The 21,784-nt window shown below is 43.5% G+C and overlaps 1 protein-coding gene across 6 annotated transcripts; it reads left to right on the top strand.

Annotated features, from left to right (window-relative positions):
* The first annotated feature begins 2,515 nt into the window (after nt 1–2,515).
* Nucleotides 2,516–18,242, top strand: qki2 (QKI, KH domain containing, RNA binding 2). 6 transcript variants are annotated; one of them, XM_086195048.1, is made up of 9 exons: nt 2,516–3,354; nt 5,574–5,722; nt 6,980–7,096; nt 11,134–11,277; nt 12,415–12,502; nt 12,740–13,024; nt 14,083–14,106; nt 14,784–14,858; nt 16,785–18,242. In XM_086195048.1, the coding sequence occupies exons 1-9, from the start codon at nt 3,213–3,215 to the stop codon at nt 16,805–16,807; spliced, it is 1,047 nt and encodes a 348-aa protein (XP_086051174.1). In that variant the 5' UTR covers nt 2,516–3,212; the 3' UTR covers nt 16,808–18,242. The 6 variants fall into 6 exon arrangements, with proteins under 6 accessions (XP_086051174.1, XP_086051173.1, XP_086051176.1 ...); XM_086195047.1 differs by having other exon boundaries at nt 14,781–14,858; XM_086195050.1 differs by lacking the exon at nt 14,083–14,106.
* The last annotated feature ends 3,542 nt before the right edge of the window (nt 18,243–21,784 follow it).

The raw sequence follows: 21,784 nt of genomic DNA, 5'->3' as shown, positions 1-21,784 counted from the left end.
AAAACCTCAACAATGATGAAAATGTGTTGATGCTGATTAAATGAAACGCATGTGGAACAACAAAACACCCAAATATGACTCATTTTACTAAACTGTATGATTACAAGTTTTGTATTTTAGTTGGTTTTTTTTGTTTTTGTTTTTTTTAAAAAGCCTTAAATGTTGAATCATCCGCTCTCAACTTCCCCATTCAGGCCACTGTGGGAAAAAGTGGAATTGACTCAGGCTGGAAAACTATTTTAATCATTCACTGATGTTTGGATTATATTTGTAATTAACTGTTTCCTGGTAAATGAGGAAAAAATATACCTCACAACCTCAAAGAACTGCACTTACACTGCATCTGGGAGTATTTTCAAAAGCGCTACAAATACGTCGGATCTTTGCGCCAAAGTCGATGTAAACTTCACGTATAAACGCAATTAAAAGTCTCAGATCCCACGATGATGACGAGCCATTCAAAAAGAATTCAAGGGTCCAAAGGGCCAAGACGCCATCTTTTGACCGAGAATGGTGTGGAAACCATCGGTTCACTTTTTTGCTCAATCCTGCAAACAGACAAGCAAACAAAGTGAAGCGGCGACGTCGCCTATGTGAGCAAACATAGATGGAGCACACAGGAGACGGGTTTTTAAAGCAGCTCTGCGTCTATAATTTGACTGATGAATCAATGCAGACCTCTAAATTATGCATTGAGAAGCTGCGCTGCTGAACACATGCAGAATCCAAGTGTTTATCAATCATTTACGGTACTATTGCACATGCAACGTGTGTTTCACAGCAAACAGATGAATGACATGTGCTTTCATATTTACCCGGCTTGCTGGTTGACCTTGAGGTTTCACCCAAAGGTCAGGGGCACTGTGGCTTTCACAACAACTATCACATCTCACTTTACACTTCACTATAGCTGAATAAATATGGCAGACAGAAAGAAAAGCAAAGACAAGGGCAGAGAGTGGGAGAGAGAGAGGCCCGTGACTGGTAGATGTGTGGCCTGCTCAGAGGGGCATTGTTGGAGCTATGAGAGGACAATGCACTGCCCCCGCCCTGAATACTCGCCATACCAGCTGACCAGCCATTACCATGCTGCCCCGGTACAATTCCTCCTGCTCTGACACACACACACACACACACACACACACACACACACACACACACACACACACACACACACACACGCAGATATAGACACAACCAGCCGCATCCCACCCACCTTCTGCCATAAGTTTAGTCTTACAAGGCAAAAATACAACTAAGAGTGAACAGAAGAGAGAGAGAAAAAGATGAGAGGCCAGGAGTGCCTGACAACAGGCTTAAGTCAAACCATGCATGGGCACACATATTGTCTCGCCTGTGTGTGTGTGTGTGTGTGTGTGTGTGTGTGTGTGTGTGTGTGTGTGCGTGCACGCAAGGGCACATTTGTGTGATTTGCAGCAAGTTAAGTTTAGACTCTAGCACCTATCTGTTCCTTCACAAATGACATTTCAGTTGCCCGAGCAGCAGCCACCCAGCGAGAACAAGCGCACACTTCACACTCTCTTATTATTTCAGGGTCCACCTGGTCAAAAACCCGACCCCCCCCCCCCCCTCGCCCCCTCGCCCCCTCACCCCACCCCCACCTAAAGTCCTCATAGTGGAGGGTGTGAACACTGCATTAAAAGCAATGGGTGGTGAAGTATCCAGATCATTTACTGGTGTAGAAATATTCTTCTACAGGTAAAAATCTTACTTTGAAAACAAACGAGCAAGTAAGAAATGATCAGTGGAGTCGACCTCCATGTATCAACAGCCCACACGTGGAACGGCCCGTTTATTAGTGAGCATCAATCATACGATGGGAGTTACATTGAGGATGCACTGCAGGGTTGTTGTCCTCAACACCAAGTACTTTCCTCAGGGTTAGCTGGACAGCTCATGAAGCCAATAAACTCAGAGGTAATTATCATTAATTCATTAAGACCTATGATCTCCAGACATGTTCTCAATACAGGCCAGAACTCCCTGGTGTAAGCAACTCTGCACATGAGAAAAAAACTACAATCAGATTTGTTTTTGTCTTGTTTTTACAAAGATTTAGTGAAGAGATGTTCAGGAAAATGGGTGGTGGTGGTGGGGGTGATTCAAAAAAAATAAAAAAAACGACTTTTTTTCTCACTGTGGGGGAACACACGTCCCCAAAAGTATATAAAGGAGAGTATGAGAATTCCAGAACTCCAAGAAACGAGAAGATGAAACTCGCAAGAAGTAGTTTTGAGTCGCAAGAAATGGAACCACACACACACACACACACACACACACAAAGCTGTCACGGTGATGGACAGATACTGCTAAAGAACAGGTGTATGTCTATATAAAGCTGGTGTATTGTTATTATGTGATTGTGGCGTGCGCATGTGAGAGAGAGAGAGAGAGAGAGAGAGAGAGAGAGAGAGAGAGAGAGAGTGTCTGATGAGGGTACGAGCACGAGCCTCCACCCCTCTGATGGCGGCGACGCGCTCCCGAGAGCTCACTCGTGCTGCTGCTCTACTGTAATCATATGATAGGGAGTCGATGCAGAATACCGATACACCGGGCGGGGTAGACGCGGAGGGACTAGTTGATGGTGTGTGTGTGTGTGTGTGAGAGAGTGTGTGTTTAATTTTTTTTATAAAGTAGTGTAAAGAAGTACGCGCGGGGAGCTCGGTTAAAGTGTCGCGTGCGTTGTCAAACAAACACAGCGGACAAAAACAAAAAACAAAAAACTCCCAACTTGAGAGGAACTTTTTTCTTTCTTTCTTTCTTTCTTTCTTTCTTTTTTTGTTTCAAACTCCGGAGCCCGACAGAAGTCTGGTGGTGGAGGTGGTGGAGCGGGGCACCGCTTCGGAAGGAAGAGGAGAGGGGTTCACACGTTCAGAACAACGCAGGACAGTCGATTTAACTGGAGATTTGAGTTGTAACCGCAAAAGAGGAGGAGGTGGTCAGCGTGTCTCGGGCCGGTGGGGCAGCGCTTCAATCTCGGGGAGAGTTTTTTTTGTTTTTGTTTTTGTTTTTTGAAAAAAAAATACCACAAACAACATTCCCCACCATTAAGTTGTTGTTGCCTTTTTTAAGTTTTTTTTTTTTTTTTTTTTAGTTTACTTGAAAAACATCTCTTTTTCACATACACACACACGCACACATACATACATACACACACACACACACACACACACACACACAACAAACAAGCCATGGTTGGGGAGACAGAGGTAAAGGAGAGACCCAAGTCCAACCCGGACTATCTTATGCAGCTGATGAACGACCGGAAGGTGATGAGTTCCCTGCCCAACTTCAGCGGCATCTTCACGCATCTGGAACGGCTGTTGGATGAAGGTAACGGCACTTGTCACGTCTCAGATGAAGCTGTAGTTCCTCCTGTAGTGGCCGTGTCGTGGAACGGCTCGCTTTACGGAAGAATAAGTGTGGGAATTCATCTCTGGTTACTAGGAAACCCGGCCTCTGGAAGATGCTAATGCTAATAAACTGTCAAACATAGGGGTTCGAGGTGCCTGATGAGTTCATGGTTTTCATTACAATGATTTGTTTTACAAACTTAACTGGGAATAAATGTGAAATCTAAAAAAAAAAAAAAAAAAAAAGAGCAAAGTGACATTTAAGGGGCATTTTACTGTTTTCTTATCACAGCAGATGAGCTGTGACTGTCACACACATCTAAGACAGCTTTTCTCCCCCCCTCCATGTCTCTCTCTTCTTCTTCTTTCAGTCTCTACCACACACACACACACACACACACACACACACACACGCACGGAATCAGTTGGTGATGGGAACAAACAGACAGTTGTTAGTCTTTCCCAGTGACCTAATGCGCAGGCTTATGTGAATACTGCAGCCCATCCCTGTGCAGGAACGAGAGCATGTCACTGTGTGAATTATTTGATTCCAGGCTACAAAAACAAAAAAACAGAACAAAAAAAGGCTCATTGACTTACAGCTGCATATGATGTGATCAAGAACGTCTCAGAAGGCGCTCAAACCGCCATCACAGCAGGTTAAAAAAGTGTCTGGTTTCTTAAATCTCACTCATGCTCTCCTTGTAAATGTCATGCTTCACACCAGCTGAGTCTATGGTTGCTGGCGTGCATTAAGATCACGTAGGACTTTGTGCTCTATGACAAGTCTGACGAGGCAGCGAGGTGGCCCCCGGACCTAACGACCTCTACGCCTGGCAATCAGGTCACTTTTAAGTCGATTTGTGAGAATATTAAAGACTGACAGCCCGGCCTGATACGCTTCATGACGCCACTCGCGTCTATGGAGAAAGGCCTGAGTCACTTTAAGCCTGTGGGTGCAGGGGTTCGCGCTCTGTTTGAGGAGGGTAACGACAGAGTGCTTGTCAAGGTGCATGTTGGTTGCATGGCGGCGATACTGCAGTCTCGTCCGCTCTATATATAAACCATGACACGTTGAAGTGTGAAGATAAGACTTCAGCTCCCCCTTTTTTTTATCTCCCTCCTTTAACTCTCTTTCACTTCTCGTTTTCCATCAGCAGCATCAGCAGACAAAAGCTTGCATGTGCAGATTTGTGTGTGTGTGTGTGTGTGTGTGTGTGTGTGTGTGTGTGTGTGTGTGTGTGTTGTTAATAGTCACTCTTGGTGTGGAACAGGTCAGAATAGGTTATTAGAGGATCATAGTTGTCACTGTAGCTGCGGCTGTAATTATAGCTTCCTACTGTAGTTATTATGGTCGGAGTTATCACTGTCAGAGCGGGGAGACGTGGCTGTCAGCCTGCTTAGGTCAGATGATATTTGTGCCTCAAGGCAGTTATTCCGTGTGTGTGTGTGTGTGTGTGTGTGTGTGTGTGTGTGTGTGTGTGTGTGTGTGTGTGTGTGTGTGTGTGTGTGTGAGTTCAAGCTGGGGCTCTGTGTGTACGTGAAGTGTTTGTGTGGCGCAGCAGTCAGTTATTATTGTGCTAGCGTGTCATTACAAAGGCATCAGAAGCTAGCATTGGTCACTGAGTCGACGACCCCTTAAGCAAACAGACTGGAGGCAGATAAACATCATCAGTCTGTGATGCTTCTGCACAAACACTCAAAACTAAAAAAAAAAAAAAATGAATTTGAATGCCAAAATGATCACAACTTCTTTTTTTTTTAGATTTAAATAAATCAACTGTCTACGCTTTGTTGTTGACTAACTGGATTGGTCTAGGACGCCATGTTAGGTAGGTCACAGTGACCCCTGCTAACGCCTATGGGTTGTTGTTTTTTTTTCCCCCCAAGCATTATTTACAGAGTTGAAAGGGGAGCAGCGTGTGTCCATGTTGGACTCTGCTGGAGACAGGGATCGAAGGCGAGAGATTAGCAGTAATAGCGGCGGGCTTGATTGCAAAGCATTCAGTGGACAGATTCTACATTGTGGTGTAGAATGCCTGTGATTGTCTCCCTGCCTGCCCGTCTGTCTGCTGTCACACTCAGCTCCTCCTGTGGCTCTGGTGACTGTGAATCATCATCCCGAGTAATGAACGGCCATGTTGGCGGACAGCTTCGAGTTCACGTCGCCACCTGTGTCCCTCTTCTGCTGTCTTTCAGAGATCGGCAGAGTACGTAAAGACATGTACAACGACACGGTGAACGGAGGCATGTTCAACGGGAGGGACATGGAGGAACTTCCTGAGGCTATTGGCCCTGTAGCTCAGCTGCAGGAGAAGCTCTACGTGCCTGTCAAAGAGTACCCTGATGTGAGTGGACACATCCATGACCTTTGACCCCTTCAGAGGAGTTTCTGTTTACTTTTCACTGTTGTTATTTTATCTCCTCTCAGTGACAGAAAGAGAGGCGGAGCTTTATATGTCATTTGAAAAAGCTGATTTCACTCTGAGATCATCTCTGCTCACACCCACTGATGTAATCCAACATGGGGAGGAAAAAAGGGATCAATAATGAACCATCGACTCTGAGATTAAAACATGAATGAGAAATGTTGTTTACTCGAAGCTGCTGTGTATTAATGTAAATTGAGTGGCTGAGACACTGGTTTCAGGGCTTCGTAAATATTTATAAAAGCTTTAAAAAAAAAACGGGGATTAACACTTCACACCAAATATAAAGACTAGCGCACTGCGCTGCTATGAAGTAAAGTTACCTTCCAGTACGCCCAAATACTCACATCAAGTACAGTTAAGTACTTCAGTATGAGTTGCGCTGATCCAGAATGAATGGCTCACATGATTTTCTCCATGCATCAGCTCGCCAATCACCGAATACAATGACAGGCTGTCCTCACTCACATGACAGGAGTCTAACAGGACACTCACTCACACACACACACACCCACACACACACACACACACTCACACACACTCAGGAGAGCACTGGCGAACCGCTGAGATCAAGGTTAAATTTAGCGAGCAGTTCCTCTATCAAGATGTGTGTGTGTGTGTGTGTGTGTGTGTGTGTGTGTGTGTGTGTGTGTGTGTGCGCGCGTGTGTGTTGGTGTAAGTAAAGGGTCATCCTGGAGCGGGTATGTTGCAACTGTTAGCGAAGTGAACATTAGGTCAGGAAACAAACTTGGGGAGACTTTGGTGGTGAAACAAAAGAGGAAGGTGCTGCTGGACAAATGTTGAGATAGAGAGAGAGGTGTATGAAGACAAACACACACACACACACACACACACACACACTCACTCCAGCCACACACAGAGGGGCAGCTGTCTAGTTAATCACTCAGTCTTAGTGACAGATAAGGTTAAGAGAACGCCGCTGTCCTGTCATGCCAGCAGCACTAGCCAGCACCCATATAATGAGCTATTTTTGTCTCTCTTAGTAACACAAACACATCATGAATGCAACAACAACAAACACACTCAAGTACACACACATTGTGTGTACTGTTTGACTGTGTCTGCCTGTCATATACAATGTGTCCCTCTTCCTCCAGACTTTTTTTTTTTGCGTTTTTTTTTTTTTTCTTCAGTGTATTTTGCTCTTTTGTGTAGTTCAACTTCGTAGGGAGGATCCTGGGCCCACGTGGACTGACAGCTAAACAACTGGAGGCCGAGACCGGCTGTAAGATTATGGTGCGAGGAAAAGGCTCCATGAGAGACAAGAAGAAGGTACGCACGTCAAGAAACACACAATGAGACACACTTCCCTCCTGTCATCGTGTTTGACAGACCTTGTGCATATTTTTGCATATTTATCAACAGGAATCATTATTAAAGCTTGATTTATACTTAGAGTGATGTGTACCTCCCTAGAAATGCAACCTTGCATAGCGGCAGACCACTGGGACCGGTCCGCTAGTCCTTCTACACAGGGTCAGTGTTCGGGTTAGGGTTCCTGAACAACATTTATTAGCTCCGTTTTTGCCCCCATTGGTTGAAGCACCCAAAGAGCTCAGTAGAGGTCCTGACGCCGACTCGTGTTCCGGTGGTGTAACTGAAGTGAGCCCCAGCCGCACCAGCACACAGGTGTAGCTGCTCACCTGTGCCGTAGGTCACATTCTTGAGCTGCAGGGTTGGATCGGTGTAAACAAGTTTAAATCAAGTCTCCGTCTTAGGTTTAGCATCTTGTCTCAGTTTCACAACAACGCACCAAACAGGTTTGTCTCACAACGTTACCCTCACTGTCAATGTCAAAGGCACATTTTATTTTGAACATTTTCTTTTTACGCAGGATGCCGTATGGCGCGAAATAACACTTCTGAGATGGCGGTGAATATTGCGTGTTTCCGTCATCGGCAGAGTTGCATTCATAGTCACCTCTATAAACAGACGCCGCATAATGAGTATAGAATCTGCAGGCAACGTTTTGGGACAGGAAGGGTTCTGGTTTCCACTTTTAGTCAGAGGAGAATTGACTGAGCACATTTGAGCTGGCTTCGATTTCCATGCAGCTAAAACAGTCCGGAGAGCAAAAAAAAAAAAAAAATACATTTAAAGGTGGAACACACGAGCTGGAATACAATCCTGTAACCTGTCTGCATTCATATGTAACGACAAAAACAAGACGTCTCAAATTGTCAAATTGTAGTTTGACTGTAACCAGTAAACTTTGGAATTTTGGCCATTGCCCTCAAAGGCTATTCATAGCTGATTGGTTCTGACATGGCGTTCAAAATTATCTGGCTTAAAGCAATTTTTTTTTTAAATTAGCGAGGAAAAGACATGTATGGCAAGTAAATTTGAGATATATTGGAGCAGCACAGAATCTGTCTTCGTCTTCTCAAAATGAGTTTTCATTGCTCGGTTTTCTGTCCTGTCCTGGTGTTCCGTCCATCTGTCCTCCCTTCCTCTCCCCTGGTGTTTGCTGTTGGACGGAGTCGGCTCAAGCTTTCCAAACGGCAGGTGGAGCAAGTCCAGCATTCCACCCGCCCCCCTCTCCAGAACATTCCCTACCCCGAACGCCCCTCAGAGAGAGACACACACAGAGACAGAGAGGAAGGAAAACAGAGACACAGTGGGAGGCAACGGGGGGGAGAGAGAAAGATGTTGACTTTTAGTGCTCTTCAAAACGATACATCCCACTTGACAAAACATCCACAGACGATTTAATCTGCCTGCGCACCATACTGAGATGGAAGGTTTCGTAATTCCTGTTTCAACCAGGGCAGACTATGTTGCACTTGAAATAAAATAAAATTCTACAATATTTTTGATTAACTAAAAGTTTTTGGCCATGACAACCACAATCATGGTGGCAGCCTTGCAACGTACAGGAATAATTTGGGCAAAACTAAAACCACATTCATAACCCTATGGTTGAAAGAGTGCTACAGCCAGCAAAGGCTTAGCATAGCATAAAGACTTCAATCAGAGCGGAACAGCTAGCTTGGGCTGGAAGTTCCATCTCTCAGCCAAGAACCGGTTCCAATGTTTGACCCCCCCACCCCCTTTAAATTCAAAGCAGTTTATACACTGAAACTTTTTGCTGGGTTTTGTATTCAACAAATATAATGTGTGAGTTATTGAGTTTGACTATGAAGGTCATGATTGTCAGGAGTTTTTAACCGTGGTCATCGTCTCACTTTAGCATGTTAGCTTATGAAACATTGCTAGCAGGGTGTCGCAGGGAGTTATGAGTTCCGTCAACAAAAAGCCAGTGGATAGGATTTTTGATAATTGCTGAAAAAAAGCTCTGTAATTTATTATTGTATTATTGCCTCTTTGGAGCTTTTGTAAATGTAAAAGTGCAATGCTACCGTCATGCTATGCACAGACAACGCAGCCAACAACACGATTAGCTTTGTACTTCTTCTGGGCTCAGCTTGACAACATTTGCTGTTTTGTTTAGCCACTTGTTAGCGTGACACGGGAATGCTTTGAAATTCACAAGTGTTTTCTTTTCTCATGTTTTATTGCGTAGGAAAAAACTGTTAAACACACTTAATTTAGTGTGAACCACAGACCCGTTTTGTCAGGTATTCGAAAACTGCCTCAGAAATCCCATGGACTTTGATATAAGTGAATCGCATATTCAAATTAACTTTACCTTCTGGTTTTAGCACTTATTCCTACGCCACCCTGTTAGCACTAAACACAACATGGACCTGAGTCTGAATGATTTTTGTTAGTTTTGCTGGTGTTTGTCTGAAATAAACCAAAAAAATAATTTAAAAAAAAACAGTGAAAACTGTTCTGATGAAGGTGTTCCATTAGAAGTTAATGGATTACCAAAATTAATATACAGTACATCATGCTGAGGCAGACATGAATGATTTTATCAATTAACAGTGCGTACAATTCATTTTTAACCAAAGTATCTTCATTATGGCAACAGAGGAAAGTCAGGGAATCAGACAAGGTCGATTTCTAATGATCTTCTATATTGTAACGATCAGAATAAAAAGAATCTAGTCAAGAGTAGACAGCTAGTGTTCTGTTAAAACATCTATTTTTGGAACACAAAATTGCTCATAAACAGAAAATTGAAAAGAGGCCTATGTTTGTGTTGTCATGCCTCCATGCTGGTGACAGCTGTGGCCGGAGGCTCCATGTTTTCGGTTTGTCTTTCCGTGCATCCCATTTTCATGAAGGCTGTACCTCTGGAACGCTCGGAAGGAATTACTTCAGATTTGGGACTTGGGTTCAGGGATTACCTGAGAAGACTTTGATTTGTCAAAGGTCAAGGTCACTCTGAATTCAGAGGATTTTGTCCGTAGTTTAAGAATTCATTGGATTGATTGCATTTTGTATCCAAAAGCTCAACAGTGAGCTTCACTTTGACATCATAATTCACAAAAACAAACAACCCTTCTGGCCATTTCTGGCAGAAGCAAACAAACACTCGTTAGTAATTCTAGTTTCAGGGTAAATGGATAAACAAGCTAGTAGCTCATTTTTCACACTGCAAATCAAGAGAGGCAGCATGGGAAACACTGTAGGAAACAAGGAATGCTAACTCATTTAGCATAAGGTGAGGGTTAAACTCTCGCTTTACGTTCCAACTCTCACCTGCGGTCACAAGCTGTGTTTAATGAGTAAAAGAATGAGATTGCGGCAGGTGACAAGAGTTTATTCCAGAAAGTCAGCGCCACTTCCTCCATATGATGCTACTTTCTTCAATGCACCATGGCTCCGTATCATCCCAGTTTCTCCAGTGACACCCTATGATAGGTAGAAGACCATGAATCCTTAATACCACAATTTTACGTCTTTAGAAACAGAGCGGTTTGTTGTTATTGTCATTTTTTTCAAGATTAGAAAAGCAGTTTATTTTGTATTCTGTCCGGCGCTGGGTTTCTTTGTTGTTGTTGTTTGGGGTTTTTTTTTTGCAACAAACAAAAACAAAAAGACTTGAGAACAGTGAACAGTGCCAAAGAATGACGTGAGTTGTTGGAGAAGATGTAGAACGTTGGGTGAGAAAGAAAGAATGGGAGTGCAGAACATCCGATAAAGTTTAACAGTACATTGCAACATAGTTATTCCATGAGTTTGATAACCAAGCCCAATGACATGACCTTGATCCTCGTGTGTGTGTGTGTGTGTGTGTGTGTGTGTGTGTGCGTGTGCGTGTGCGTGTGTGTGTGTGTGTGTGTCGTCAGCCAATAACAGAGCCAAACAAGAAGAGAGTCCTGTTCCCTCTCTGCGGTGGTGGGAAAACCTTGTCATGCATTTAAACCCAGCATTTCATAAGTTTCTTTGTGTCCCAGGAGGAGATGAACCGAGGTAAGCCCAACTGGGAGCACCTCAGCGAGGACCTCCATGTCCTCATCACAGTGGAGGACACACACAACCGTGCCAAGATCAAACTCCAGCGGGCCATCAACGAGGTCAAGAAACTTCTCGTACCGGCTGTGAGTATCACTTCGACCTCACAGTATCTGTTCTGATGGACTGAACGGATGGAAAAACTCAGTGTGACTGGATGAGAGTTCACTGTGTTGGTATGCATGGAAGGGGGAAGGGGATTGTCAGTCCAAAAGTGTGTGTGTTTGTGTCTTTTTGTGTTTGTGTGTATGTGTGTGTGTGTGTGTGTGTGTCTCTCTCTCTGTATGAGAGTATGTGTAAGGGGTTAGGGTAATTAGGGAACACGCATAAAGGGGTTTCCATGGTAACCCCGGGTTGTTTGAAAGGCTGAGGGAATGAATGGAGAGTCTGTTCACTCGTTCTCCCCACTCCATCACTCCTTTCACTCGTTCACAACTCACTTCATTCCCAACTCCTGGCTACAATATTCCTTTTTCTCCCTGGGCTTTTTTTGTTGTCCACACAAGAGGACATTTTGATTGGACTCCTCAACATTTCTCACATTCTCGAGCCCACCTACATCCCACCCCGCACATACAAATGCAACAAACAAGAAACACACAGTGGAACATTGCACACACACTGTCTAATTTACCCACTTTCTCACACACACTCTCACACACACTCTCTCTCTCACACACACACACACACACACACACACACATATATATATATATGTATATATATATACAAAGACATATATTTTGAAATCCCAAGACTCCTTCCTCTTTTTCCTCTGCATTATTTGCAACAATAGAAACAGACTGAAAAGACCAGCAGGGGGAATTCTATTGCAGCAGTCAGTCATTACTTTTTTCTTCAATCACAGCACGGGATCTACCAACCCTAAATGTTAAGGATTTAAGAAATGTCTACAAGCAATCGGGAGCTGAACACCTGTTAATCTATGTTTTTGCGCGGTGTGTGGAGGGTAAAGTTGATGACATGTGGCAGTGTAACTCAGCTGACCTCGCTCTCAGACAGTAAATCAGACAAGCTTTTCACCAAGATGTAACTGGACCTAAGAAGGACACTGCATATGTCCTGTGAGCTGGAGTGGCTCTGTTCAAGGTCTGGTTTGAGATAATGAAAGAAACATTTTAACCTATATTCATGGACTGTTAAACCGACTGAGAGTCCTCGCTAATCCAGATGATTGACCCGCTCTGTGTGTGCTTGTGTAGGCCGAGGGGGAGGACAACTTGAAGAAAATGCAGTTGATGGAGCTGGCCATTCTCAATGGAACCTATAGAGACGCCAATGTCAAGACACGTAAGAATGATATCATGGTTTACTTGTGGATGCGGGTTGGTGGGTGACAAAGAGGGGTCTCTGTACAGGAGTCCACTGTATATGTGAACAATGCCTCTGTTTCTCCTGTTAAATAGAGTGTTTGTGCTTTCTTCTTCTTCCCTGTCCATTGTGTGTGTGTGTGTGTGTGTGTGTGTGTGTGGGTGTGTGGGTGGATGTGTACATACTTGAATTATCGTATGTTTGTGTGCCGTACAGCCACGGCCGCTTTTCCTCTAGCAACCCCTCAGGCCCCTCGAATCATCACAGGCCCAACACCCGTCCTGCCTCCCACCTTGCGCAACCCCGCCCCTGTAACCACGCCAACCATCATGCCTCTGATTCGTCAGATCCAGAGTTCCACCCTCGTGCCAGGAGGCAATCCGCATCCGGCACTGGTGCAGCAAGGACCTGAATCTGGAATTATCTACACACCCTACGAGTATCCCTACACACTCACGCCCTCCATATTGGAATACCCGATTGACTCAACTGGAGTATTAGGTAAATACATGCAAAAGTTCATATCAGTCCTACATAGACAATGGATGTATTATGAGAACTGGAAACCTGACTCCAATAGAAGTTGCTCACCAATCGCAAAACGTGTCTCTCCTTTCTCTGGTTCTGACATTCTGATGACGTCTAGACTCACAGGTCCGCTTCTAAAGGCGACGCTTGTAGAGACCGACCACGTTCTCTGAGGTTTTATTGCTTCAAAGCGATGGAAAGCGTCAGAGAACTTGACAAAACCTCACATTTTAGAACCAATCCGGAGCTGCTCAGGGCAGCCCTTTACTGATGGGCGGCAGTCATGCTCCGAAGTAAAAACCATAGTTTGTTTGTCACTTGTGCAGTGAAACCTATTTATTAATTCAAAAAGATTCAACTCTAAAGCTCTCCATGTTGCTGTGTCTCTAGTTTGGTTCTCTACTGGGACAATTGAGGGTGAGCACCATTTCTGAGAAGTTGTGTCACTGACTAAATGTAAGGACCGTTGATCTTTGAGCAGCTGTTCTCGCTGGCGTCCAAGCATTCCGAAATCCCCGGACTCCTGACAGTGGACTGTACTACGCCAATTTAAAAAAAAAAGATTGATAATTGGCGTCTTGTCATCAACCTAATAGCTGTTTTTTTTTAAATGCAGTTCCAGTAAAGTTTGTTAAATCGGTGGTTTGAAGACGTGGCAGATAGCTGACGTGCTGTGGGATTTTTAAGCTAAATTAATATCTAATCTCCAGGTCCAGCTGCAGCAGATGGCTCACATCACATGACCTCAGAATTTAAACATGATTACAGATGATCATATTGGAAATGTGGAAGTGTTTTGGTGAAGAATGAGTAAATGACACAAAACAGCAAACCCAAACCAGAGCCTGAAGTTATACCCTCCAAAATGGCGTAAACCCGATCCAAAAGCGGGCAGGACTCAGTTCTGGCTCACATTTTCCTGCTCACCACCGCGGTTTCATCCCTGGGACAAAATGGTAGTCAGATCCAGCTCTTGTAATACATCCGCGATGTATAGAAATGTATACTGAAGCTCATTGTTGGGCTAACAGTCCCTTCATCCTGTGTGTTTGCAGGTATGGCTTTCCCAACCAAAGGCTAAGCGATAGCTACCCTTCCTTGCACACACGGACTGGCTTGCAGAGACCCCCTCCCCCTCCCCTCCCCTTCCCTTTTTGCCCCTACATACTTGTTCTACAAAGCAAACAGTCAAAGTTTGCTCATACTTTAGGATGACAGATTCCTCGACAGTCATTCTGTAGTCAAGTGTCCATTGCTTCGCTAATGACTCTGTTAATTGCCTCTTTGTATTAGCAGACTAGTGTTGTGGTGTGACACCGTAACCTATTTACCTTTTTTTAATAGTTCAGCTTCCGCTTGTAATTTTAACACATTTTAGTGAACCCATAGGTATTTTAGCTCCGCTGTTTGTGATTTAATATATGTTGAAGCTTATTTTGATTACAGAGCTATAGAGTGACTTTGCTTACAGCTGATGTTGAACCTACTAGTGAAGCTTAGTTAGAAATTAGGGGTTTGGATTAATCTTTTCTTTAGAGAACAGAAGACCACAAAACAACAAGAATTCTGTCTCTTTCAAGCGTGATGTTTGACTTCTTTTCACCCACAGCCTTGAACACTTTGTAAATTCCCTGGTTTCACTGATGTTGGTGCCATGGGTAGACTGTCTGATGTCTTTCTGATGAGTAACCTTCTGTGTTCTGTTTTGGCAATGTCATCGCGCTGTTAGCAGGTGCCATGACCACTAAGGTACGACGCCACGACAAGAGAATCCATCCTTACCAAAGGGTAGTGACCACAGACAGAGGTTAGTTAGCTCACCAGCCACTTTATGTGTGTATGTGTGTGTGTTAGTGTGCGTGCATGCAGACCAATGGACCAGTTTATGTGTGTCTGTAATACGGCATGCCTAAAAAAAGAAATAACTGTATCAGGCTAAAGGTCACACGCTGAAGCAGCTTCAGTGTAAAATGTGAAACAGTATTTGTTGCAGTAAAAGTGAAATAAGTGAGCAGATTGGGAGGAACCATGTCAGGGGTGACAGCTGCAGCGGTTATCTTTGCTCGCCTCGTAGATAAACTGGACGGCTTGCGGGCTGGGACCCTCTCAATTAGAGTGGATCACTCCATTCATGTGACTCGGTCCTTGTGACTCTGGATTTGGAGTCCTCTCTCAGAACTTTTTTTTTTTTGTTGTTGTTGTTGTTGTTTATCTCTTCTATACTACTTATTACCCTGCAAAAAGTGTGGGAAGTTATATTTATACCCAATTTCATTCCAGTAGATTTCCACAAAATGTATTTTTTATTCTAAAGTAATTCCTGTGTTGTGCCCAATGATACTTAAAAATACCAGTGATTGTTATCTTAAGGTCATTCAATTCAAGTGCATTATGGTCTTTACTACTAAAACACAGCGTGTGATAACTACTGAAGTCTGTGTTACAAGCTCTTTTGTATGAAATACTGTTGTTTGTGGTCTTATCAGTCGCCCACTGGACTTTATCATTGGGACTGTTTACATCTTTCATATATTTCCTAGCCAGAGTGGTGCTGTTACCATGTATTTAGCTGCAAAATAAATTTGTATATAGGGATTTTAAGGATTTAAGTGCTTATATGAAGCTTATGGAACAAGATCGCTTGGAAATACTTGTAGTATTTTTTTTTTTTTTTTTTTTTTTTTTTAGTTTGTACATTTTTATTTTTGTTTTTACGGTATGCTTTTTATAGATGAAGTATCTCCATGTAAACTTCAAACTTTATTCAAGGTGTGTAGCTACTACTGTTTTAGTCACCGCGATGGTGGCAATGAAGGCAGTATTTTGCTCTGTGTATTTAAGATGAGGTGACCTTCTCAATTCACAGGCCTCATGACTGTTTTATGCAATAGAAATGGACTAGCTAGCTACAATATGTATGTGTGTGAGCGGTGGCGCTCTTGTTGTACACGATGGACAAAAAACACTAAAAGGCAATAAAGACGACTATTGAAAAAAATCTCAAAAGAAAGCCAAAGCCTCTAAATTCTTGTAGTTAGACTGTCTATTGTTAAGATGTTTCTCTAAAATCACCATCTCTTAACCTCTCATCGCTGTCTCTTGTGGTACCTCTTTGCTCACCGTAGTTTTTTTAGGTGCTCTTCTAATACTTCATAGCAAACAAATCAAACCATAATCAATAATCAGTCAACCTTAATCACAACATCAAGATCTTACGCCTGCTGCTGAACAATGGCTCTACTTGTCAGGAAGAGAAAGTAGTTCTGAAGCCCAGACGCTTCTCTTTGGACATTAAAGGTCACTCTCTCACCCACATGAAACCATGCTGTCTCCCTCTCTGTCCATGGTTTCACTGTCTGTCTGCTAGACGTAGCCCAGCTAGCATGAGTAGTATCACTATAGCAGCAGTCACATGATCGGAGGGGTAACTTCTACCCATGCAAAACACCTTCATGAGCACATGTGAGCATCGCCTACCAGCCATTCCTTATGTCAACACCCGGCGCTTGATGTGAGTCCCTGAGAATGGCGATGCGTGGCTCATGAAGGCGTTGTGCTATTTCCACCGCTCGCCCCTCGTGCTGTGTGACTGCAGTAGATCTGCCTTGTTGTCATCCTGACGCCACTAGCTGACACTAATCTCTCTTCTATCTTTTTTTCTTTTTATGTCCCCTTTTATGTGCCCTTTTTGTTTCCTTTCCACGTCTGTCCGTCTCTGTCTGTCTAACTCTAGCTGCCACGGCAACTAACCCATGACCCCTTGACCTTCTGACCTTTCCGCCCACTGATGACCCACCCATCTCTGCCTGCTGGCGTGCTCATTGGCCCACGGCCCCTGCCACTCCCCCAGCTCAGCCAACCAGAGACCAGCACATTGGAAACAACCTGGCTGCTTCTGTCTAACCAACCAACCAGACGACAGCGATCATGGGAATAACCCCTGGGACCCCGCCCATCATCAAGTCCTAACTAAAACCAAACGTGCCTTCCTCTCAAAAGCCACATATTTTTTTTATCGTCATCCAACAGCCAAAATCTCAATCGGTTGTTGTCATGCATAGACAGACTGGTGAAGGGCTCTGAAACAATCCCTGGCTATGCCAAACTGTCTCTCTGAGCTGATGCAATAACACTACTCCATTAATAGCACAGTAACTATACTCATTATGGTGATATTTGTACTTACCCAGCGCAGAAACCGTCCATGAACCCTCCAACATACATGGTGGTATTTTTCCTAACTCGACACTTCTGATTGGGCCAACAAATCGTCGTTTATTTACACATAACAACACATAATTGGTGTTTCCCCTCTTAATCTACGCTCACATGCGTATCATTTTCAGTTTGTATGGAATCCGATTCATTTTAATTGCCATTTTGGAGGCTGTTGCTAATACACACTTTTGAATGTCGATGGAACGGTTAAAGATATTAGGAGCGGGGGGGGGGGGGAAGACACCCGGATTTATTAAAAGCCGAACATTAGCGACTTCGCCGTAGACTTTTTTTTGTATTTTAGTTCATAATAAACTGGCAAATGAGTGTCGACCAATCAGCCAAAACATCCCAACCACTGACAGGTTTCACAGTGAGTGTAACACAACGGCCCTGCTACGGATCCGAAATTACTGACAAACCTGTTTGAGAGACGTGTTAAACTCTTTTCATTTTATAGGCTGTAGTTTGTGGTGCTGTTGAACTGCGCTTAGTTCTACTTTGTCCACCCGATTCTTGTAAATGAAGGTGACAAAACGGTTATGACGGCTTCCGCTGTGAGTCAGCGAATCACAAATCAAAGCCTCCAAAGTGACAGCTCAGACAAATTACTTGTCTCTCAATCAAGCCTGAACGCTTGAATCCTCAAGGGGAGGAGGGGGGCGGTTTATTGCAGACCTGTTGTGTTATACCCAACAGAAACGGCGTTCTTATGCTTTGGCTGATCACTGCACACTTCCAAATCTGTTAAAATGTCACTTTTTTTTTCTTTTCTTTTTTTTTTAAGAGTTTGTTATTTCGTGCTTGATTACGTCCCTGATTTTTCCCTGGTTGAGTTAAGCGAAATGTCAAAGCAGCTCCGTAAAGCAACAGGTGCTCCGTGAGGGGAAACATAAGCGACTGAAAATGCCAGAATATCTCTTGAGTTGGGTTTTTTTGTGCCTAAAGAAGTAAAAAAAAAACAAAAAAAAAACAACAACAACAAAAAAAAACACCCTGATACCGGCACATCACCGTGTGCGTTGACATATAAATGCCAAGGCTGTTTTTCCACTTACAGTACAGATACACAAACACAGGAGGAAGGTTGCACTTTGTCTGGAGGACTTAACACAATGATGCCTTTGCCTTTATCACACTGCAGTATTGTACTCGCTTCAACAACAGTGCCTTTTTTTCTAACCGAGAGATGGAACAATGTTACACTCAAATCTTTACGACATTATGGGTTTCCAACCAGCATGAAATCATGTCATTTGGTCTTTGCATATTAATTAGGACGACAAAATGTGTCGCAGCCTCATTTTCATCTGGCTTTGCACCCGTAACTCTTCTCAGTTTTTATTTTTAGTGCCAAAAAAAAAAAAAAAAACAAAAATTGGCTTATTTGAATTGAAAGTGCAGTATTAAAGCAGCAGCGACGAGCTACAAATGTTTATACGAGGTTCACCGGCCTCAAAAAGAAAAGATTTATATTTTATGTTGGGTTTTGTTTTTTTCTTTTCCCCCGTTTTGTTTGTTTGTTTGTTTGCTTGATTGTTTTGTTGGAGATGAATTTGTGCGCACACATATATATATATTTGCATGTGTATCTGCTTTCTCCAGACTGTGACTCTCACATGCACACCAACCAACTGATGCCTTGATATGAAACAAATCACGGGAGTCGTAACATCTCTTTATAATGTATTTTTATATTCTATTTTGTACGTGAAAATAACATTAAATGACCTTTTCAGATAAGAACATAATGCCTTATTATGGAGAATAATTTGATTTGATTTCTATCTTCCGAGTTGTCCTGAAGATCCTGGAGTCTCTGATGTTTTCTGTATTAACTTGAACCTTTGAGATCGGCATTGCTTGCCTCCTGTGCCTTTTTTGTGTACAAGTGTGACAATTAACAGTGTAGTTCAACATTAATCTACTCTTCAGTGCCGAGTGTAGGTTACTAACTGTTACCACTTCTGTGATTATTAACCACTTTAATTGTATTTGTCTCTGCTTTGGATTCCTTTTTAAAATATATATATATCAATATATATCAATACATGTGTCTAAAAAAAGAAAAAGAATATATGTTGAACAGTGAACGTTTAACTTTAAAAGGATTTTTGAGCAGGAATAACTCTTTGTACTGGAAGGCAATCTAGCACACTATTAAACTCATAGTTGTAAAACTAACAAACTTTGTTGCTTTTTCTCTGTAGCACTTAATTATGCAAATCAGCTTCCTTTCTGCATACTAATCACCAAACACTGCTAAGATACTGAAGCTGGGGGGGACTGATGTCGTCAAAAGACCTTTGACAACAAAAACACCCAACAGATACTTCAGTTTAAATGCAGGGAAAAGGCCACATGTCTCTTCCCACTTCTCTTTTTCTGTCTTCTTTCCCTTTTTCTCCATCCCTTTTTTTTTTTTTTTTTTTTTTTTTTTTTGCACTTGAAGTGGGCATTACACACATTTGTGTAATAAGAGAGAAGAAAACACCACCCAGATCACCATGGTTTCTTAGAGGCATGCACATGTACAACAGCGGAGTGGGGGGGGGGGGAGGTTTCAGGTTTGGAGTGTTAAATAGCTTGGGAATATTGGGGAAATGGATTGTGCAATCTCGCCCTCAAACATCTGCTCAGTTACGCGGCGGCGTGTCCCCGAAGCCTCCCAGAATGCATGTGTCATAGTAGCGCCCTGTGTTTCAATTTGCACGTATTAGAAATTAAATTACACAGAGGGTCTTTTGATTCACTTAAAAGAAGAAAGAGAAAAAAAATCCTTTAAATCAGCAGTTTCAAACACACACACACACACACACACACACAAAAAAGAAAACATCGGGTTTTCCATGGTGAATGCAGCCGTGGGTGGCTCATTCGTCCTCTCTCTGCCCTTCCTGCTTTCATTGTGGCGTTGGGGGGGTGATATTGAACTTCAGGCTTGGAGTTGAGCCTGCTCTGCGGCCGCAACCCCAGCCCCCTGATCACTGGGAGAGAAAGGACATAATGTAAGCGCTGCTGAAAATCCTCTGGACAGGAAGAAGCAGAGCGATCTGACATAGCAAGAGAGAGAGAGAGAGAGAGAGAGAATAAAAGAGGGTGTGGATATGGATGGGTGGGGGTGCATGTGTGTGTTTTTGGATGGGTGTGTGCTCTTGTCTCTGTTTTTCCTGTTTTCAGTCAAGTTTCAAGCTGCTTTTGTCTTGTTCTCCTGGTCCGGTTTGAAACACTCTTCAAGCATCTGGTAATGTATTCTGCAGTCAGCTCTGACCATTGCCAACACTGGGGCCCAGAGCTCCCAGTGCTCACAATCAGTTTGTGTGTGACTGGGTGTGTGTATGTGTGGGATAGAGAAAGAGAGAGAGAGAGAGAGAGAGAGAGAGAGAGGGAGGGAGGGAGGGAGGAAAAGACAGGTTGATTTACATTGCTATGTATGCACGACTCTCTCCTCATAATGAACAGCTCCAGATTTCCTCTGCTTGGTAAATATTTGATGACCGGGCAGTGGAATGATTCTAGCTGGATAACAGCGACGTCCTAAGTTGCAGGGAACGTCTCAAAAGTTGTATTTCAAACCCCTCTCTCCCTTGTCCTCTTCCCATGTAAATAAGGCCAACTCCCCCTAACTCCACACACCCCTCTGAGGCAGTTTAAAGACCCAACACTGTCTCCTTGTCTCCTTGACAACCAGCATACACTGGGGTCCTGTCGCGGCCTCTCTGTCTTTTGTGTTTGGGAGCTCAGAAAGACAGAAAGAAAGAAAGAGAGAGGAAGAGAGGCAGAGGATGAAAACAAGAGCTGCTGGAAAAGAGGATGATAACAAAAATGACATCACGGCTATTTTATCCCACAAGCCAAAATTTGATGATGATTAGCCCCGGGGCACAAAGTGGGCGGCTGCAGCACAGTCTGGGAGTATGAGGAGAGGGGGAGAGAAAGAGAGAGAGAGAGAGAGAGAGAGAGTGAGTGAGTGAGTGTGAGAGAGAGAGAGAGAGAGAGAGAGAGAGAGGCCCAGGGCTGAATGGGGCATTGTGGGAAGACAGTGGGCACACTGGGCAGTAACACAGAGAACACTAACTCACAGATCATGCCAGAGAGTCTGAAAACACCCACACTGGGCGACAATGGCAAACTTCATCGCTCCACTTGGCCTCTTCTGAATACACACATACAATGGCAGAACCCAACCAAGATGCTCTGTTATTCGGGAAATTCAACACACTAAATTCCTTCAGTGGCTGTGTCTCTTTGACTGGCAGCAGATGGCCAGGCAGTGCTGCATGTACGTGTTCATGTGTGCGGTCCTGTCTCGCTGTTGCACCATGGGTAAGAAGAGCCCTTTTAAGGCCTGACAGGTGAAATTGAACTTGTGATTGTATCGAATGTATCTGCTTTTTAAAAAAAAAAAAAAAAAAAAAAAAACTTGGATTAAATGAATGAAACAAATTGAAATAAATAAATGAAATGGGGGGGGGGGGGGGGACTCAACCAAGACTGTTAAGATGAAGAGTGAGG

Source organism: Aulostomus chinensis, chromosome 23, assembly GCF_037954235.1.
Source record: "Aulostomus chinensis isolate RoL2024-O1b breed Wild chromosome 23, RoL_Achi_v1.0, whole genome shotgun sequence".
Lineage (NCBI taxonomy): Eukaryota > Metazoa > Chordata > Actinopteri > Syngnathiformes > Aulostomidae > Aulostomus > Aulostomus chinensis.
The sequence above is the reverse complement of the archived record's forward strand: the minus strand, read 5'-3'. Positions and strand labels throughout refer to the sequence as shown.